This window comes from Amblyraja radiata, chromosome 3, assembly GCF_010909765.2.
Source record: "Amblyraja radiata isolate CabotCenter1 chromosome 3, sAmbRad1.1.pri, whole genome shotgun sequence".
Taxonomy (NCBI): Eukaryota; Metazoa; Chordata; class Chondrichthyes; order Rajiformes; family Rajidae; genus Amblyraja; species Amblyraja radiata.
The window spans coordinates 31,712,647-31,731,691 of NC_045958.1; the positions used below are offsets into that span (position 1 = coordinate 31,712,647).

At 40.3% G+C, this 19,045-nt stretch overlaps 1 protein-coding gene across 1 annotated transcript in view; it reads left to right on the forward strand.

Moving 5' to 3' along the window:
- The first annotated feature begins 1,951 nt into the window (after window positions 1-1,951).
- LOC116971538 (transmembrane channel-like protein 1) overlaps window positions 1,952-19,045 on the forward strand; it is a 39,054-nt gene continuing 21,960 nt past the window's right edge. Inside the window, exons 1-7 of the mRNA XM_033018777.1 lie at window positions 1,952-1,991; window positions 4,529-4,585; window positions 7,248-7,701; window positions 9,485-9,514; window positions 10,698-10,844; window positions 14,857-14,947; window positions 15,497-15,578. Coding sequence (XP_032874668.1) covers window positions 1,952-1,991; window positions 4,529-4,585; window positions 7,248-7,701; window positions 9,485-9,514; window positions 10,698-10,844; window positions 14,857-14,947; window positions 15,497-15,578 — 901 coding nt within the window. The remainder of the gene's footprint in view (window positions 1,992-4,528; window positions 4,586-7,247; window positions 7,702-9,484; window positions 9,515-10,697; window positions 10,845-14,856; window positions 14,948-15,496; window positions 15,579-19,045) is intronic.

Below are 19,045 nucleotides of genomic sequence, written 5' to 3' on the forward strand. Positions count from 1 at the left end.
TATTTTTCAAGAAGACAGTGAAGGTTAATGGCTTTTTCAGCAAAGTCTACAGTTAACTACAGAGACTGGTTTATTTGGCTTGGTGGTAGTTTGGGCAATATATTCTGTTGCTTAGACATCACAGCATCTATAACTAAGGCACAGTCTTAAAAAACAAGTCGATTAATATCAACTGTGAACATTTACAAATGATTAGAATATGTAATACCCTCTCCTGTTACTGAAAGTTATGTTAACCTCCTGACCTGAAATCTAAAGCCAAAAGTAGAATTGAAATACATATTTTCAATGAAAATATAAAACAAATATTTCAATTCCCTTCTTTGAAATGTGGGCATTTGAAGCAAAATACTAATGGCCAAACTTAGAAACACATCAGCAGATTATGCATTCTCTTGATCCTGCTCTGCCTTCAATGAAGTTATGACTGACCCTTGATCTTGTTTACATTTTAGAGATACAGCTTGGAATCAGGCCCTTTGGCCTAACAATCACCTGTACATTAGTTCAATCCTACACACTGGGGATAATATACAGAAGCCAATTAACCTACAAATGCCCTCCAACAAAAACTGAAGAAGGGTTTTAGCCCGAAAAGGTTGCCTATTTCCTTCGCTCCATAGATGCTGCTGCACCCGCTGAGTTTCTCCAGCATTTTTGTGTTCCTTCGATTTTCCAGCATCTGCAGTTCCTTCTTGAACACTTTGTCTACTCCACTGCGAAATCTCCTCAAGGTATGCCTACTTTGAAGAAGTTCTCCTCCTCTCTCCGGTGACAGTTTCACAACCTCCTCTCTAACTGCCCCCTCTCTGTGATCCCCCCTGCCCTCCAACATCTGAAGAAGGGGTTTGGCCCGAAACATTGCCTATTTCCTTCGCTACATAGATGCTGCTGCACCCGCTGAGTTTCTCCAGCATTTTTGTGTACCTTCGATTTTCCAGCATCTGCAGTTCCTTCTTGAACAACCTACAAAGCTGCATGTCTTTGGAATGAGGAAGGGTTCCAACCCAAACCTCACCTCGCCATTTTGCTTGACCAACTGAGTTACTCCAGCATTTTGTGGGTTTTTTTGTAAACCAGCATCTGCAGTTCTTTGTTTCTACACCAATCTGGTGAACCTTTTTGACACTCTTTCTATGACAAATATAACCTTTCCTGAGGAAGGGAACATACTGCACATTAACCTTTATTCATTCATGGGATGCAGACATCACCTTAAATCTGACTTTAATCATCCATCCCTAAATGACCATGAACTGAGGCGGCATTTAAATACTACCACATTTTGGGGTTGGAGTCACATACAGGATAGAAGATTTCCATTCTTGAAAGTCATTATCGACCCCAATATTTAAAAAAAATGAAAATCCAAATTTATTTAACAACTTAAATTAGAATTCTGACAGCTGCAATGACAGGATTTGAACTCATGACTCTGGAGCAATAGACCGGGCTTCTTGATGCAATATTAACATAACCTTATCTTAAATTAGAATAGCTGGAACTCAGTGTCTAAAGGATGGGGGAGGCAGAAGCCCTCATCACATTTAAAATGTTTTTTGTTGTGCAAGTGAAGACATGCAGGACTACAGATCAAGAGGAAAAATGTGGGGTAAGGCATTGTTGGGTTACTGTCAATCAATATGAACACTATGGCCAAATGCCTTCCTTCTTTGTTGTACATTTTCTATGATTCTATGATCCATCCCCTGACTATTTTGTGACCTCTGTAATATTGCACGTAAGAGTAACCCAAAACTTCATGAATCTTTCAGCAAATGGTTTAATAGCCTATTATCATGTTTCACTCAGTGAAAGCAGCGAGCAGCAGGTGAAAGTGCTTTTAGCAATGCAAATAAGTTGCCTCTCATGCTAAATACTGGAATATCCTTCACTTTTGTGATGTAATTTATTGCTTAACAGTCTTAATCAGACAACTTGGAATAGCGGAATGCCGCGACATGAAAAACTGATTGCCAAAGCAAGTGATGGTAATGGACAAAAAAGCTGTTGTGATAAATTAAACTCTTCTAAAATAAAATGAATTAATTGATTGATAGTTGTAAAGATTGTGGAAGTAACCTCTTTTTAGATTATACTATGTATTATCAGAATTATCTTTAGTGAAGACTAAATTGCTTTAGTTCTTTGTGGCTTGCAATGCCTTTGCATATAGTTAGTTGTAAACTTTGTTGAATGCTCTAGCTATAGCAAGAAGAAAGGCTTAAAAAAAAGACTTACTAATACTCATTATGTTTAATTTTAATTATTCTGCAAAGCACTGAGAGATGATTTTCTTCAAAAATAAGTCTTATTTTAATTTGTTGGGAATATGACTACATTGGTCTTGAACGAATGGAATGCAAAAGTCATATTTATTTATAGGCACTAATAACAAAATATGTACATATTTGTCTGCATATTTTCTTTTTATTTCAATAGGTGTGGATTTCCAAGAATAGTCTTAATGTTGCAATTATTGTTTTCTGTATTAATGTTGTCATTTCTATCAGCTAATACACTTACATGCCAATTACACTTACAACGCACACATTGTCAAATAAGGCTAATTTTGGAACTCAGTTGCTTTGGTGTATTAGACCATTTGTAAAAAATACCAGTTTTAATCTCTATATGATAGATTAATTTAGTATGTAAAGCCTTTATTTCACAAATACCAATTCATTATTCGCCACCCATTTTGCAAATCAAAAATAGGAATGATTCCATGGCTATCTAAAATTCAGTTCTCCAGAAAATGTTACGTATAATGGAATGTTAAGGGCCTGTCCCACTTACGTGTCCTTGGCACGCATATTACGCGACTTTGTGGTCGTGTTGACGGTCTGTCCCACTTTGGCCGTCAGTTCCGCGACAGGCCGTTGGTGCGCGAAGATTTAGTTCACTGCAAGAATCTCGGAGCCCCGCGCGATGTTGGGACCGGCCCCGCACAACTCCATACCCCTCCGCGCTTCTAAGTGGGACCGGCCCCACACGGCCCTATGGTGCCCGTACGCCTCAAGCGACCACGAGGTCGCATAATTTGAGAGCCAAGAATGCGTAAGTGGGACAGGCCCTTTAAGGGTCGACAACCTGCATCTGATCTGAGAGGAAATGCGAAAGATTGCCAGTGGACAGTGAGACCGGTGGGGTTGGAATATAGGCTGGTAGGTGGTAGGTGAAAAAGATGGGGGAAGGGATGATGTGAAGATGGAATCAGGTGATGGCTGGAGGATACAAAGGTGAAAAAAAGGAGAAGAAAACGAAGTGTTTGTGGGAGACAAGAGCAGTGTGGGATATCTGGCATTGGAAAATTCAATGTTCACACATAGTGTGAACTATGCAAGCTGAATATGAAATATTGTTCTTCCAATTTGCATTTGGCCTCCATGTAGCAAATAAGAAGGCCAAAGACAGACGGGTTTGAATGGGAATGGGATAGAGAGATATAATAATAGAAATAAGGAAGTACAGATGCTGGTTTACACAAAAGGACACAAGGTGATGGAGTAACTAAATGGGTCAGGTAGGCTTTCTGGAGAACATGGAGAGGTGATGTTTTTGGTCAGGATCCTTCTTCAGACTGATTGTAGACAGGGGAGGGATGAAAGCTGGAAGAGAGGAGAGGCAGGACCTATTACCTCAAATGTTTTGTCCTGGCTCTCCTCTCTTTCAGCTTTCCTCCCACCCAAAAAAACATATTACTGCTGGCTTTCTTGATCCGAGAGCAGAAGGGGAAGAAAGGGCTTGGGTTATCAGCTCAAAGGCCTCCTTGAGGAGATGCCCTGAACATGGACCAGGCAGATCACTCCCGAGGCTGTAGTGGTCCAAGTCCCAATAATCACCAGCAGCACTGGATCACAGGTAGAGGGATCCGAAAAATACAGTCATCAACTCACGAAAGTCCTGTATTTAAGTATTTCAACAACAAGTTATAGAAGATACCCAGTTTAAAATTATTAATCTTAAAAAGATGTTTCCTTCAACGCAAAGAAGCAAAGACTCTAAATAAATTGATAGACACAATGGAGGAACTGGCCTCCTTAACCAGAAATAGATTATTTCATTGTTGGCATGGACTGCACAACCAGACCATGCCAACCCAGATACCACATCTACGCTACTCAAGCCTACCCATGTTTGCCTCATATCCCTCCAAACCTCTCCTATCCATGTACCTGTCCAAATATGTTTTGAATGAGGAATTTGGTTTGTAAATTGGTAAATTAGGCAATTTATCAGTCAATATAAGCAGGCGGCAGTGAGGGAAGTGCCTTGTGAGTAAAATGTGAGTCTTTGGCTCGAGAGTCTTCGGTGAGGAGGCTGAGGAGAGGAGGCTACGCTGTAGTAATTCAGCGGGACAGGCAGCATCTCTGGAGAGAAGGAATGGGTGACGTTTCGGGTCGAGACCCACTAGTCTTATCTTATACGTATTTTTTTTAGTTGAGTGCTTGAGTCTAAACCATTAGTAATTATAGAGTTGAAAACACAGACTGACACCACAGTCTTGTTAATTATTTTCCAACAGTGAGTATTGAAGTGGATAATGAGGAAAGTATTGATGAGGAACAGGATGAAGAAACAGGTGAGATCTTATTACATGTACAATTATGCACAAGCAATGTCTTATTCCATATAAATATCTGTAGGTAAATTACAACTATTGACTTAATATAAAATGTCATAGTAGTGAACAACCCTTTAGTACATATCATGTTTTACCATGTTTCTACAGATCAAGCATTTCTCAGATCCTATGCTTGCAACCATCACTCACCAAACCCCATCCCATCCCAGCCTCCTAATTCACACATTCACCTTGTTTTTATGGCTTTTGTCAGTGGGCAATGTGTGATAACTGTGTGAGATAACAGTAAGCAACAAAAGCATTTCACTGTACCTCGGTACATGTGGCAATAAACTAAACTAAAGTAAAGGAACATTATGGAGACATACTGCTTGAATTCTGCTCACTGCATGTTTGCCAGAAGTGAGAAGTTCTTTTTGACAGGGTACACCACAAGTGGGACAGTATTAGGGAGATGATATTGAATATACAAGTTTTCATCTGATATAGTGAAACGATATAGCCTTAAAGGCCCATTGTCCTGGCGGCAGCACCAACTCGGTGTTGCAAGGGTCAACCTGGTCAGCGATACTGTCGACATCTCCCTAAGAGTAGGCCAAACTTTGTCGTCTCCCTTATAGGGTCATACAGCATGGAAGAAGGCCTTTCAGCACCACTCTTTTATGCTGACCAAGATGTCCCATCTCAGCTAGTCCCATTTGGCCGCATTTGACCAATATTGAATCTTTACCCATCCATATACCTGTCGAATAGTGAATGGCCTGGATAGTATGGATGTGGAGATAATGTGTAGGAAAGAACTGCAGATGCTGGTTTAAATTGAAGATAGACACAAAATGCTGGAGTAACCCAGCGGGACAAGCAGCATCTCTGGAGAGGATGTGGAGGAGATGTTTCCACTAGTGGGAGAGTCTAGAACCAGAGGCCATAGTCTCAGATTAAAATGACATACCTTTAGAAAGGAGATGAGAAGGATTTGCTTTAGTCAGAGGGTGGTGAATCTGTGGAATTCATTGCTACAGAAGGCTGTGGAGACCAAGTCAATGGGTATTTTTCAGGCAGAGATTTATAGATTCTTGATTAGTTTGGGTGTCAGAGGTTATGGGGAGAAGGCCAGAGAATGGGGTTGAGAGGGAAAAGATATCAGCCATGATTGAAAGGCGTGGACTTGATGGGCTGAGTGGCCTAATTATGCTCGTATAATTTATGAACTTATGAACCTGTCCAAATGTATTTTAAATGTTGTTATTGTATTTGCATCAACTATTTCCTCCTGTTCCATATACCCACCGCCTTGCTTCCCTTTAACCCCCATTCATCTTTTTCATCCTTCCCCTCCTGGTTCCATCCATCTACCACCCATATATTTCACCTACCAGATCCCTTCCACTCTCTGGTTCCATCTGCCCTTCACTTCACTTCTCTCCTTTTAATACTGATTATCTTTCCTTTCCACTCTCAGCCCCGATGCAGGGTCTTGATGTGAAATGTTAACAATCCCCCACAGATGCTGTTCAGCTTGTTGAGATCCTCCAGCAATTTGCGTTTTGCTTCAGATTCAAACTTGAGCCTCTTGTGCCTTAGTTCCTTGTGCCTTTAAATGGCCGCGGACTTGCTAGCGCCCGCCGGGGGCTTTGACTTTGACATCGGGAGAAGAATGGAGAGCAGAGGAGAGACAAGACTTTGCCTTCCATCACAGTGAGGAAGAGATTCACTGTGATCGATGTTTGTGTAAATTGTGTCGGTGTGTGTCTTGGTTCTTTTCTTGTATGACTGCAGAAACCAAATTTTGTTTGAACCTCATGTGAGGTTCAAATGACAAATAAATTGTATTGTATTGTTGTATTGTTTCAGATATTTTTATATATTTTCCTTCAGGAAATTTTCCAGTGTTGCCTTTTGGAAAGAAGTGGAGATACTCTAAAGTTCCTTATTTAAATAGTGATATTATCTGAACTAATGGAGGAGACAAAATTATTTAGTTAATCATCTAACAAATGGAGTGATAGGCGTATGAAAGATCTGCAGATGCTTGCTTAAACCAAAGATAGACACAAAATGCTGGAGTAACTCAGCGGGACAGGCAGCATCTCTGGAGAGAAGTAAGAGGCGACGTTTTGGGTCAAGACCCTTCTTCAGAATTGGAGAGATATTTCTTGATTAAAAGTGACGTTTTATCTTTTGTATTGTTTATTCTAAAATCTTTTATGTTGGTGGTTGGAACACTTTAAATGATTATGGTCTGCCCTTTCATAAATTCATAAGTTCATAAATTATAGGAGCAGAATTAGGCCATTACACCCCCATTCAATCATGGCTGATCTATCTTTCCATCTCAAGCCCATTCTCCTGCCTTCTCCCCATAATCCCTGACACCCCGACTCATCACGAATCTGTCAATCTCCGCCTTAAAACTATCCATTGAGTTTTAAGATGTAAAATTCTAAATCTCTTATTATTTTAACCATTACTAAATGCATTTGTGAGAAGTGAAAAAATATTCAAATTACATCAGGAAAACAGCCAATCCCTTACTCTTTATTTCCCTGCAAAAAGCACCTTAATAATGTTAAAGGGGGATTTTTTTTCTGTCCACATCACTGTGTGTTTGAATTTGAGTTGCTGATTAACTTTGCAATGTTGGTCATTCTTCATTAAGACAACGATGACTCGGATGTGGAATCAGAGGACATCAAGAAAACAGCACCAAGGAATAGAAAGGAAAATGGAAAGAAAAAGACTAAACATGAATCTGAAGACGAATCTGATTCATCGGAAGATGAGAAAAAAGCAAAAAGTAGAAAGAAGAATATGAAAAGTAAGAACAAAGTTACAGAGGAAAGCAATGACGATGAATCAGAGAAAGAAACAAATAAAAACAGGAAGGATGGAAGAAATATAAAATCTAAGAAGAAATATTCTGATGATAATAGTAACGGTGATGAGGCAGCGAACAAGAGAAGGAAAGAAAAAAGGGGTAAAAAGCAAGCGGACAGCGACAGTGAAGAGGAGGATAACAGGGCCAAGGACAAGAAGAAGGCTAAGAATGCCAAAGCAAAAGGTGGCAAGACCAGAGGCAAGCAAAAGAAAGTTGAAGAGAAAGGAGTTTCAAGGTAGGTCTCTCATTTTTGGAGAAATTTGAACAAGATGGATGAAATATGGAGAGTAACTGGACTGTTAAGAAAATTAGAGCAGGTGACGTGTTTCTATGATGCATAAATAAATGGAGCATGTAAACCATTCTGCATAAGATCATAAGATCATATAGTGATAGGAGAAGAATTAGGCCATTCAGCTGATCAAGTCTACTCCGCCATTCAATCATGGCTGATCTATTCTCCCTTCTAACACCATTCTCCTGCCTTCTCCCCATAACCTCCAACACCCATGCATGTTTTAATGGGATACTTTGCATGGCTGATATTGCACCAATGACCTTCATGCTTAATTCCCAGGAAAACAAGGAAGACCATTCAGGAATAAAAGAGATGTAATCACTATGATGGGCTTATACCTTGTGCCTTCCATTAGCCAGCAGGAACTAGGGAGACAGATATACTCGAAATGAGGGAGCACTCGAAAAAGGGAGCACATTACGCCAATTTTGGCCTCCCTAAACTGGCTCCCAGTGCACTTTCGAGTTCATTTCAAAATTCTTTTATTTGTTTTTAAATCGTTGAATGGGCTCGCCCCGCCTTACCTCTCTGAGCTGCTCCACCTATATGCGGCTGATCAGCTGCTCCCTGAGGTACCAAGGTCTAAGCGGAAGCTCAGAGGGGATAGAGCCTTTTCTGTTGCTGCTCCGGCACTCTGGAACACCTTGCCGCTGCACATCAGACAGGCCCCCTCACTGTCCATCTTCAAATCCTCCCTAAAAACACATTTTTATTCTTTGGCTTTCGACACTGGCTGAGGCATTGCTCCTGTTTTTAGTGCTTTTAATGTCTTTTAATTTTTAGCGTGTTTTTTATAGTCCTTCGTTTTACGGTTTTTAATGGTTTTTAATTGTTTGTAATAGCTTTTTGTTCATGAGTTCTCATGTACAGCACTTTGTGGCAACTGTAGTTGTTTAAAGTGCTTTATAAATAAAGTTATTATTATTATTATTATTATATAATGGCAGATGATGGAAAGATGTAATGTGGAACAGGGTTATGATAGTGGGTGATTTTAACTTCCCCAATATCTACTGTGACTCCATTCAGGTAAGTTCCTTGAAGCAATACATTGATAGTACAACTAGAGTTTGAGCCATAATAGTTTGAGCCATAATACAATTCCCAGTATTGGGAATGAACCAGGCCAGGTGATTCATGTTTCAGTGGGGGGGCATTTTGGGTAGAATGACTGTAATTCTGCAAGTCTGAAGATCATTATGGATATGGATAAGACTGGACCACGGGTGAAAATGCTAAATTGAGGCAAGGCTAATTAAAACAGTTGTGCACTGTACAATAGTGCAGCTGTTAGAGCGCCAGAGGCCCAAATTTGATCCTGACCTTGGATGCTGCCTGTGTGGAGTTTGAACGTTCTCCCTATGACCATGTGGGCTTCCTCTGGGTGCTCTAGTTTCCTCCCACATCCCAAAGATATGCGGATTTGTAGGTGGGAAATGGATGAGAAGGTTGGATAATGTAGAACTGGATTGATGGTCAGTATGGACTCGGTGGACCTAGTGGCCTGTTTCTATTGCTGTATTCCTAAACTAAATTGGTTATTAGGCAGGAATTGAAGAAGGAAGATTGAGAGTAGCTGTTTCATGGTAAATCCACATCTAATACGTGGGAGTCTTTAAAAGGCCAGCTGATTAGAGTACAGGAACAGCATGTTCCTGTGAGGATGAAAGATAAGGATGGTAAGATTCAGGAATCATGGATGACGAGATGTTGTTAATAGAACAAAGAACAAAGGACAACACAGCACAGGAACAGGCTCTTCCACCCACAATGTGCTGAAGATTTTGTCAAGTTAAACTAATCTCCTCTGTTGGCACATGATTCATATCCGTTCATGTCCTACATATCCATGTGCCTATCTAAAAGTCTCTTAAACTCCACTATCGTGATTGCCCCCCACCCACCACCACCCCTGGCAGTATGTTCCAGACACCCACCATTCTCTTCGTAAAAAAAAAAATGCCACACACATCTCTCTTAAATTCTCCCTCTCCCATCTTAAATTTTTATCCTTGAGTTTTTTACATTTCCACCTTGGGTTCTGGCTATCTATCCTATCTATGCCTTTCATAAAAACATAGAAACAAAAAAAAAATAGGTGCAGGAGTAGGCCATTCAGCCCTTCGAGCCAGCACCGACATTCAATATGATCATGACTGATCATCCAAAATCAGTACCCCGTTCCTGCTTTCACCCTATATCCCTTGATTCAATTAAATTTACATCCTTACATCAGGTCTCCCCTCAACCTCTGATATTCCAGATAAATAGATTTAGTCAGAAAAACAAAGGAAGCATATGTAAGGTTATGGAAGCTGAAATTGGAGAAGGCCCTTGATGAATATAAAGAAAGCAAGAGAGGTAACAAGTAATAAGGAGAGCTTAAGGGAGCCATGAAATCAAGGCCCAACACATCCATGCTGACCAAGATGTCCCTATCTAAGCTCGTCCCATTTGCTCGCATTTGGCCGATATCCCTCAAAACCTATCCAGTCCATGTGTATTTTAAATGTTGTTATAGTACCTGCCTCAACAACCTCCTCTGGCAGCTCAGTCCTTTGATACATAAATCTATAACTATGATTAATTATGAAGCTATTATTTGATGATGCTTTGACAACTTCATTGAAGAAAAGAGAGCCTTGGAATGTAAAGAAGTCAAAGCTGATTTGGTGCACTGTTTGTCATTTCAATTCAGTGAGGATGTGGAGAGGAGGTGAGATCACAGTAGTGTAATCACAGTAATTGATCTTCATTGTAGTATTACAAAAATGAAAACTGGTTAGAGTGAAATAAGAATATCTTGCAGAGCAGTGATGCATCATTGGCATTCTGCCTGTCCCGCTGTTACTCCAGCATTTTGTGTCTATTGATATTTCTAAGTTCCATCTGAAAATCATTGCGTCATCATTATATGTTTATCTCTTGATTGTTAGCTCTGAAGAAAAATCAGATGAAGAAGAAGTCATTACAGAAGAAGATATGGATAAACTGAAGGAAGAAGTGGAAGAAAAGAAGAAACTCATTGCAACTTTAAGAAACAAGCCCTCACCCATGAAGCAGAAATTACAACTACTAAAGTAAGTGCTTCTGTGTCATGAATTATTACAGTCAAATCTTAAAGAATTGAGAAGATGTAAGTAACCAATTCTCAAAACATAATTGGGATTGATTTTAATCTAATGCGAGTTGTAGGCAGCCTGGAAGGAATGGAGGGTGATTAGTGTGGAGGATGATTAGTGATAGTTTCAGGCCTCAGGTATCTTCCATCCCAGGCCTCTCTTAAAGTCCCGGGTAAAGATTTGCTGATCCTTGGCCATCTGCTAACATAAAGGCCAATGATAAGAAGTGTTGTTTCAGGATGGGGAATGGCAGGGGCAGCAATCACTTACCAGAAGGTGCTCTCCCTCCTTCAGGCCAATGTCAGATGTCACCTAGATGTATGCTCACAGTAGCTCTCCAGATCAGACTTGTCCAAGTTCTATCTGGTTCTTGAAGGGTTAATGGAATCTTGATAGGTGCAGATTTGTGATGGAAATGTTTTAGAAGAATGCATAACTGCTTGCAAAATCAAAACAAATTAATATTGGAGATGAATGGAACACTTTGAAGTCTGAAAGGGCAAGCAATCTACGTTTTTTAAGTTACACACCTGCTCAGTATGCATTGGACAAGTAAGGATAAACTTAAACCTAAAATTTATTTTTTAATTGCCCATATCTTCATATTGCAATATAGTTAAGTTGATAGACTGGAGGAAACTTTAAAAAGTGTCAGTGGACCATTCACTTTGTTTCATTAGTTGTGATATCCATTGACAAACACAACCGCAGTTTGTGTCCTTCCTCAAATTAGGAGACCAAACTGCACACAATACTCCAGTGTGGTCACACAAGGACCTTGTCCAACTGCAGTAGGACCTCCTTGCTCCTAAACTCAAATCCTCTCGCAATGAAGGCCAACATGTCATTAGCTCTCTTCACTGCCTGCTGTACCTGCATGCTTACTTTCAGTGACTGATGTACAAGGACACCGAGGTCTTGTTGAACCTCCCTTTTTCCTAATCTGACCATTCAGACAATAATCTGCCTTCCTGTTCTCACATTTATCTACATTATAGTGCAAACTGCCATACATCTGCCCACTCACCCAATCTATCCAAGTCACCCTGCAGCCTCAGAGCATCCTCCTCGCAGCTCACTCTGCCACCTAGCTTTGTGTAATTCGCAAACTTGGAGATATTTCATTTAATTCCCTCGTCTAAATCATTAATATATATTGTAAATAACTGGGGTCCCAGAACTGAGCCTTGCGGCACCCCACTAGTCACTGCCTGCCATTCTGAAAAGGACCCGTTAATTTCTACTCTTTGCTCCCTGTCTGCCAACCACTTCTCTATCAATGTCAATGCCTTACCCCCAATACCATGTGCTCTAATTTTGCATACTAATCTCTTGTGTGGAACCTTGTCAAAGGCTTTTTGAAAGTCCAGATACACCACATCCACTGGCTCTCCATTATCCATTCTACTTGTTACATCCTCAAAAAATTCCAGAAGATTAGTCAAGCATGATTTCCCCATCATAAATCCATACTGACTTTGACCGATCCTGTCACTGCTTTCCAAATGCGCTGCTATTTCATATTTAATAATGGACTCGAGCATCTTCCCCGCTACCAATGTAAGTCTAACTGGTCTATAGTTCCCTGTTTTCTCTCTTCCTCCGTTCTTAAAAAGTGGGGTTACATTGGCTACCCTCCAGTCCACAGGAACTGATCCAGAGTCGAGAAAACATTGGAAAATGATCACCAATGCATCCACGATTTCTGGGGCCACCTCCTTGAGTACTTTGGGATGCTGATCATAAAGTCCTGGGGATTTATCTGCCTTCAGTCCCAACAGTTTACCGAACACCATTTCCTAATTAATGTGGATTCCCTTCAGTTCCTCCCTCCCACTAGTTCCTCGGTCCCCTAGTATTTCTGGGAGATTGTTTGTGTCTTCTTTAGTGAAGACAGAACCAAAGTATTTGTTTAACTGGTCTGCCATTTCCTTGTTTCCCATTATAAATTCACCTGTTTCTGACTGTAAGGGACCTACATTTGTCTTCCCTAATGTTTCCCTCTTCACATATCTTAGATTGCTGTTTAAAGTTGCAGGGAGCATTGTAGGATGATCATTGACCCTTTGGGTTTAAGATGAAGAGATACTTCTTCACTTAGAAGTTTGTGCCTCTTTGATGTACTCTGTCTCCAATGGGTTGTGTATATTCAGTGAATTAGTAATTTTTTGAATTCTGTAAGAATCATGGACATTGGATGGGGAAGCAGATTTAGATAGAAAGTCAGCTATGATTGTATAGCATGGTATAATAATAATAATAATAATAATAATAATAATAATAATAATAATAATAATAATAATAATAATAATAATAATAATAATAATAATAATAATATCCAGACAAGGGGCAACATTACATTAAAATGCATTGCATATCAAATATCATAAATATATATAAAATCATGGTATATCACTTATAAAAACATCATAATTTATATTTTTAAAAACCCCACAATACTTAAGTTAAAAATCCAGATTAAAAGATGATCAATGTCCTACAACGAGACAACGATACCAGTGTCTCCACAGCTGGGATTCGTAGCGTGTAGTGCTAACCCTTATGTTTGTCAAGGCCACAATAAGCAAATTTTTAGAGTCATTTATCCTGCAAATGAATTTATACATGTGGTGTCTTAGGATAGCTTCTAAAGTACTGACTCCTGCAGCCACAAACATATTACTGGCACTACACCATCTAGGTTGCCTTAGCAGTGTTCTCATGGCATCGTTATATGCCACCTTTAGTCTCTGCATACTTGTCTTTAAATAGTTCGATCACAGGTGCACAGTGTAGAGGGGTGTGCAGTATGCTCTAAATAGCGACATCTTCACCACATCTGCACACGCACCAAATTTACGCAAGAGGATATTCGCCTGTACATACAGCATGCGTCGTTCCCTATAGGTACTTTAGCTTGCTTCTATACCTATTCCTTGAATTCTCAGAGTTTGGTTATAATGGTTTCCAGATCAAATTTTGTCACTCTTCCCAGACCTATTGAGTCTTTCCAGCATGTTCTTTTTTCTGCAACTTAAATCATGAACACACTAAGACATATACATGTTCACATCTCAAGGTTTATTAACATGTACTAGTAAACTATAGCAGATTACCTGCAAGAATGCTAATCTAACTTAATATTATTTAAAGAAATTATAAAATTACTTGGCCTGTATACTTGTTTAGAGTAGTATGGTGAGGTCTACTTTTGAAGGACCTTTAAGTGACTATTAATATATGCCACTTGTTGGTTTCACGTTAGAACATAAAACATTGAACAGTACAGTACAAGAACAGGCTGTTTAGCACACAATGCCCATACAATCTTGATGCCAAGTGAAACTAATCTCACTTGTCTGCAAATGATCCATATCCTGCTATTCTATGTAAGACTTTTATCATATATCATTTTGCTGATATGATTAGATGTAAATGACAGTATAACTGGCTATAGGCTTCAGTATTTTGTTAATTGCAGTCCTTTTAGCGGTTGGATATTCTGTCAGCAATCAATTCTTCAGATTGTTGTTAGCTCACATTTGAACCCCAAATTCCAATCCACAAACTCAGTAAAGTCACTATTTCTGCAGCAAAATGATTTGCCAATAAGATTTTAAATGGTCTTGTGAGTAATACTAGGAGAGATTTTGTCCAGCACATGTGCTTTATTTTGTTTACTTGCTTGGAAAGTTATCTTGTCATTAACTTCCAAGGATGATCACTTTAAACATGAATGGCTTGAGGGAATAGGATGTGTGCATGTCTGTCCTCACATTGTCTCATAGACAAATAAGTAAAAGAATAATTGATCTGGTCTATTGAAAGTGTACTCTGATAGTGCCATGCTCTTTAATGCTAATCATCCTGTTGAAGTAGAACAAACCACACAACAAATCTAAATTTACAGACTGGTTTTGCTATGTGTTTTACCTTTAACTTTAATGAGATATCTCTATCCATTTTTCAGAGAAGCACAGGAATTTGTGGAGAAATTTGAAGGTGCACTTGGGAAAGGGAAAGGCAAAAGATTTTATGTCTATAAAGTAATGATGACAAAAGTAAGTGTCTTAACACTGGGATACAGTTACAGATGTGCTCCTTGATTTAATCCATTGCCTTTATGAACCTACTGCATCTCTATTGGTTGAAGTTTGTTGAATTTCCTTGTCACGGTTAGTCTATGTAGAATGTCTTTTGATATATTTCTTTTGAAATCCTGGTGATGAAGCAGTCTGGTTGAGGAATTATTCAAAGTATTCACCATCTCCTTTTCCCATTTGGCTTTGAGGACATCCTCAGCTTTCATTCTGTGATTGATCTGTGGTGAAACATGATCTTCTGCAAAAAAACTCCTGCTCAAAGCAATTGGGCTCAACACCAACCCCAGTCTAGTTTAGTTTGGTTTAGTTTAGTTCAGAAATGTCTCAGAGTGTGACGGGAGAGTTATTTTTTGAAAATAAATATTTTAGGAATAGAGCTGGTCTGGAAACAGGGTATCACTCTGCTGTCTTACTTAGTGCAGGATTGATTGAAGAGATGATTTGATATTTTTTTCTGATGATGATGATAATGAGAAAATTACTATATCTCAAAATTTCTACTTTCAGAAATGGATGAAATTCCAACGTGACTTTGAGAACTTCAAAACTGCTTGCATTCCATGGGAAATGAAAATAAAAGAAATTGAAAGTAAGTGGAGCAATTAAGGATGGTCAAGTTCTCTTTCAAAACACACTTGCTTATTTGTCAGAGAATGAAGATAGTTTGGCATGCTGCCTGCTTTCTGTAGGATTGTTAAAGTTTTGATATTAATGTCAAGAAACTCATTCCTGTTCAACAGCACTAAGCACTATGGAAGCAGTTGCTTGGAGCTGAGTATTGGAAGAATGCACAGCTACTATCACATTTATTGTTTAAAAAAAGGACACAAAGCACTGGAGTAATTCAGCTGATCAGGCAGCATCTCTGGAGAACGTGGATAGGCAATGTCCCAAAACATGGATATGTGACATTTTGGGATGTCACCTATCCATGTTCTCCAGAGATGCTGCCTGATCCGCTGAGTTACGCCTGCACTTTATGTCCTTTTGTGTAAATCAGTTTCTTGTTTCTACATTGTTACCACATTTATGGTGTAGGCAATGTCGATCTAGGATGATTTTGGATGTTAAACATTTACAAAATAAACTTACACACACTAATTATTTTATTGTTTCTTTCTGTTTGATTCCAACTTCTCTTTTAAAGCAAAGCCTAATAAAAAAAATTGTTTTAGAGTAGACCCAATAGTACGTCTGCGATTAATTGCTCAACATTACATGGCTGGAATTCTTTATAGAAGTTTGATACAAGCAAATAAAATCTGAACTCACTTTGGATTATTTCCTCTGTCCTTTGAATTCATTGCTCAATGACTGTTCATGATAGGGTTCATATCTGTTGGTTTATGAAAATTACTTTGCTTTTTTAGAATATTTTCACCATTAAGGCAACAGCATCCAAACCATATTTATTTGTCATTCCACATTATACCAGATGATTTGAACTGAAATTTTGATTAAGAGATTTACAAACTTGCTGGCACTTGGAGCTGTGAAACAAAGTCCAGTTGCATTCTGTAGATCTTCTATTGGCCAAAGAGGAATCCAACATGATTTTCTCACTTGACAGGAGTAGATTAACAGCTATCAGGAAGATGAAGAGGTCCTCAAGATTAAATTGCCAACTTTCCTTTGGTCAAGGTTGAGGAGATAGCATCCTTCTGTCCACATTTCCACAACCACCCTTATCCCATCTCCCTTATGTTGTAGAAAAAAACAGTTGAATAGGATATGTGTGATGAATCTCAGAAATTGAAACATTCAATTGTTTTGCAGAAATTTTGCCAGATATTACTATTTGTATTTGTTCCACACTCCACATGTTTTTTCTTGCTGGTGGTTAAAGCAGCCCTGTAACTTTTAGAAACGAGGAACTGGAAATGGTGGTTTGCAAAAGAAGACACAAAGTACTCCAGAAGACTGGAGTAACTCAGTGTGCCAAGCAGCATCTCTGGAGGACAAGGATACGTGACATTTTGGATCAGGACCCAAGTGAGTCTGAAGAAAGGTCTGGGCCTAAAGCATCAGCTATCTGTGTTCTTGGGAGATGCTACTTGACCCACTGAGTTACTCCAGTGTCTTTTCCTCTAACTTTTACATTACCTATACATGAAAAAAAAGTACCAACAATGTTCTATTCTACCTCTGCACAGTCAGACTGTGTAGGAAGGAACTGCAGATGCTGGTTTATACCAAAGATAAACACAAAATGCTGTAGTAACTCAGCCATTCAGGCAACATCTCTGGAGAAATGAAATAGGTGATGTTTTGAGTCGGAACCCTTATTTAGACCTCTTCAGTCAGAAGAAGTGTTCTGACCTGAAACACCACCTATTCCTTTTTTTCCAGAGCTGCTGAGTTACTCCAGAATTTTTTGTTTATCACAGTCAGACTGTGGAATCTGAAGGTAAGTTCAATATGTCCCAGGATGGGACACCATTATCACTTAGCCCAGGAGGGGAATAGGGATAGGATTTTTTTTAACAATCTAATTACATCCTGGAAGCTCAAATTGCTTGCTCTCCCTCTCCCTCTCATGTAGTCTGATCTAGTTTTTGCAGGAAGTGTAGTTTATAGGAGTAGATGTAATAGTGCTGGATAAGATATCAAAGCTATCTGCTATTCAATGACAGGGTTGAGAACTAAAGGCCTAACTGGATTGTGAACCAGTGTGAGTGATGTTGACTTTTAGTGCATGAACACTTCAAAACCACGCTTCCACAAAGCTAGGATGGACACACATTCCTCTTTGTGGTTCCAAGCCTGGCGCAGCATTGAGAAAACTTAGATTGTTTTCTCTAGAACGTTGGAAATTAAGGAGAAACCAGATAGAAGGTTATACATTTTTGAGATGTATAGGTAGGGTAGACAGTCAAAACTTTTTTCCCTGAATGGTAATGTCAAAGACTAGATGGCACAGCTTTAAGATGAGGGGGGCAACATTTAAAAGGGATGGGTACGTTTTATTTACACATAGGGTGGTGAATGTCTGGAACGCGTTACCAGGGCAGAAATGAAGAGGGTTTGAGAGGCTTTTAGATAGACACAGAGGCCTGGCTATTATTTGGCGGCGCTGCCTTAGCAGCTGCGGCTCGCCTGCAGCCCGTCTGTTTTTTTCTTTTTTTGTTTTGTTCTTTTGTCCTGTTTTAGTTAATTTTTGGTTTATTAGGTTGTGTATGTGTGTGTGGGTGGGGGGGGGAAACATGTTTTTGGCCTCTTCCTTCGGGGGGATGCGACTTCTCTTGTCGTATCCCCCGTCTCCATCTCCGCCTGCGCCGAGGCCTAATAGCGGAGCTGGCGGCCTCGGAGCTGGGGCAGCGGTTCGACTCCGGAGCTGTGGTGTTCTGACAGCAGCGGCCACCCGGCCTCGGAGCTGGGGCAGCGGCAGCGGCGACCCGGCCTCGGAGCTGGGGCAGCGGCGACCAGACCTCGGAGCTGGGGCAGCGGCAGCGGCCACCCGGCCTCGGAGCTGGGGCAGTGTTCCGGCGGCAGCGGCCACTCGACCCGACCGCGGGCCCAGTGGACGACATCGTCGGGAGCTCCTGGGGCATAGGTGACCTGTTTTCCGGAGCTCCCGCGACAACAGCTGCGTCCGCTGGACTGGAGGGCCACAGCTTCGGCAGCTTCGACCACCCCGGGCCGCGGAGTTGAACCGGCCCTTCGCGGAGCTCGGATTCAGCCGCGGGACTGACATTACTTACCATCGCCCGGCAGGGTCATAACATCTGAAGCCTGGATCGCCTCGGCGCAGAGGGAGAATAAGAAGGAAGGAGGGATGAGACAAAGACTTAAGATTTTTGCCTCCATCACAGTAAGGAGGTGCCTGGTGAACTCACTGTGGTGGATGTTAATTTGTGTTTATTGTGTGTTTTTGTCATTTTTACTATATGTAGGACTGCAAGGCAACAAAATTTCGTTCAGACCGTAAGGTCTGAATGACAATAAAGGCTACTTGACTTGACTTGACTTGACTTGATTAGGCCCAGCTTGACCATGCTCATCAAGGTGCCTCATCTACACTAGTCCACCTGCCCACATTTGGCCCATATCCCTCTC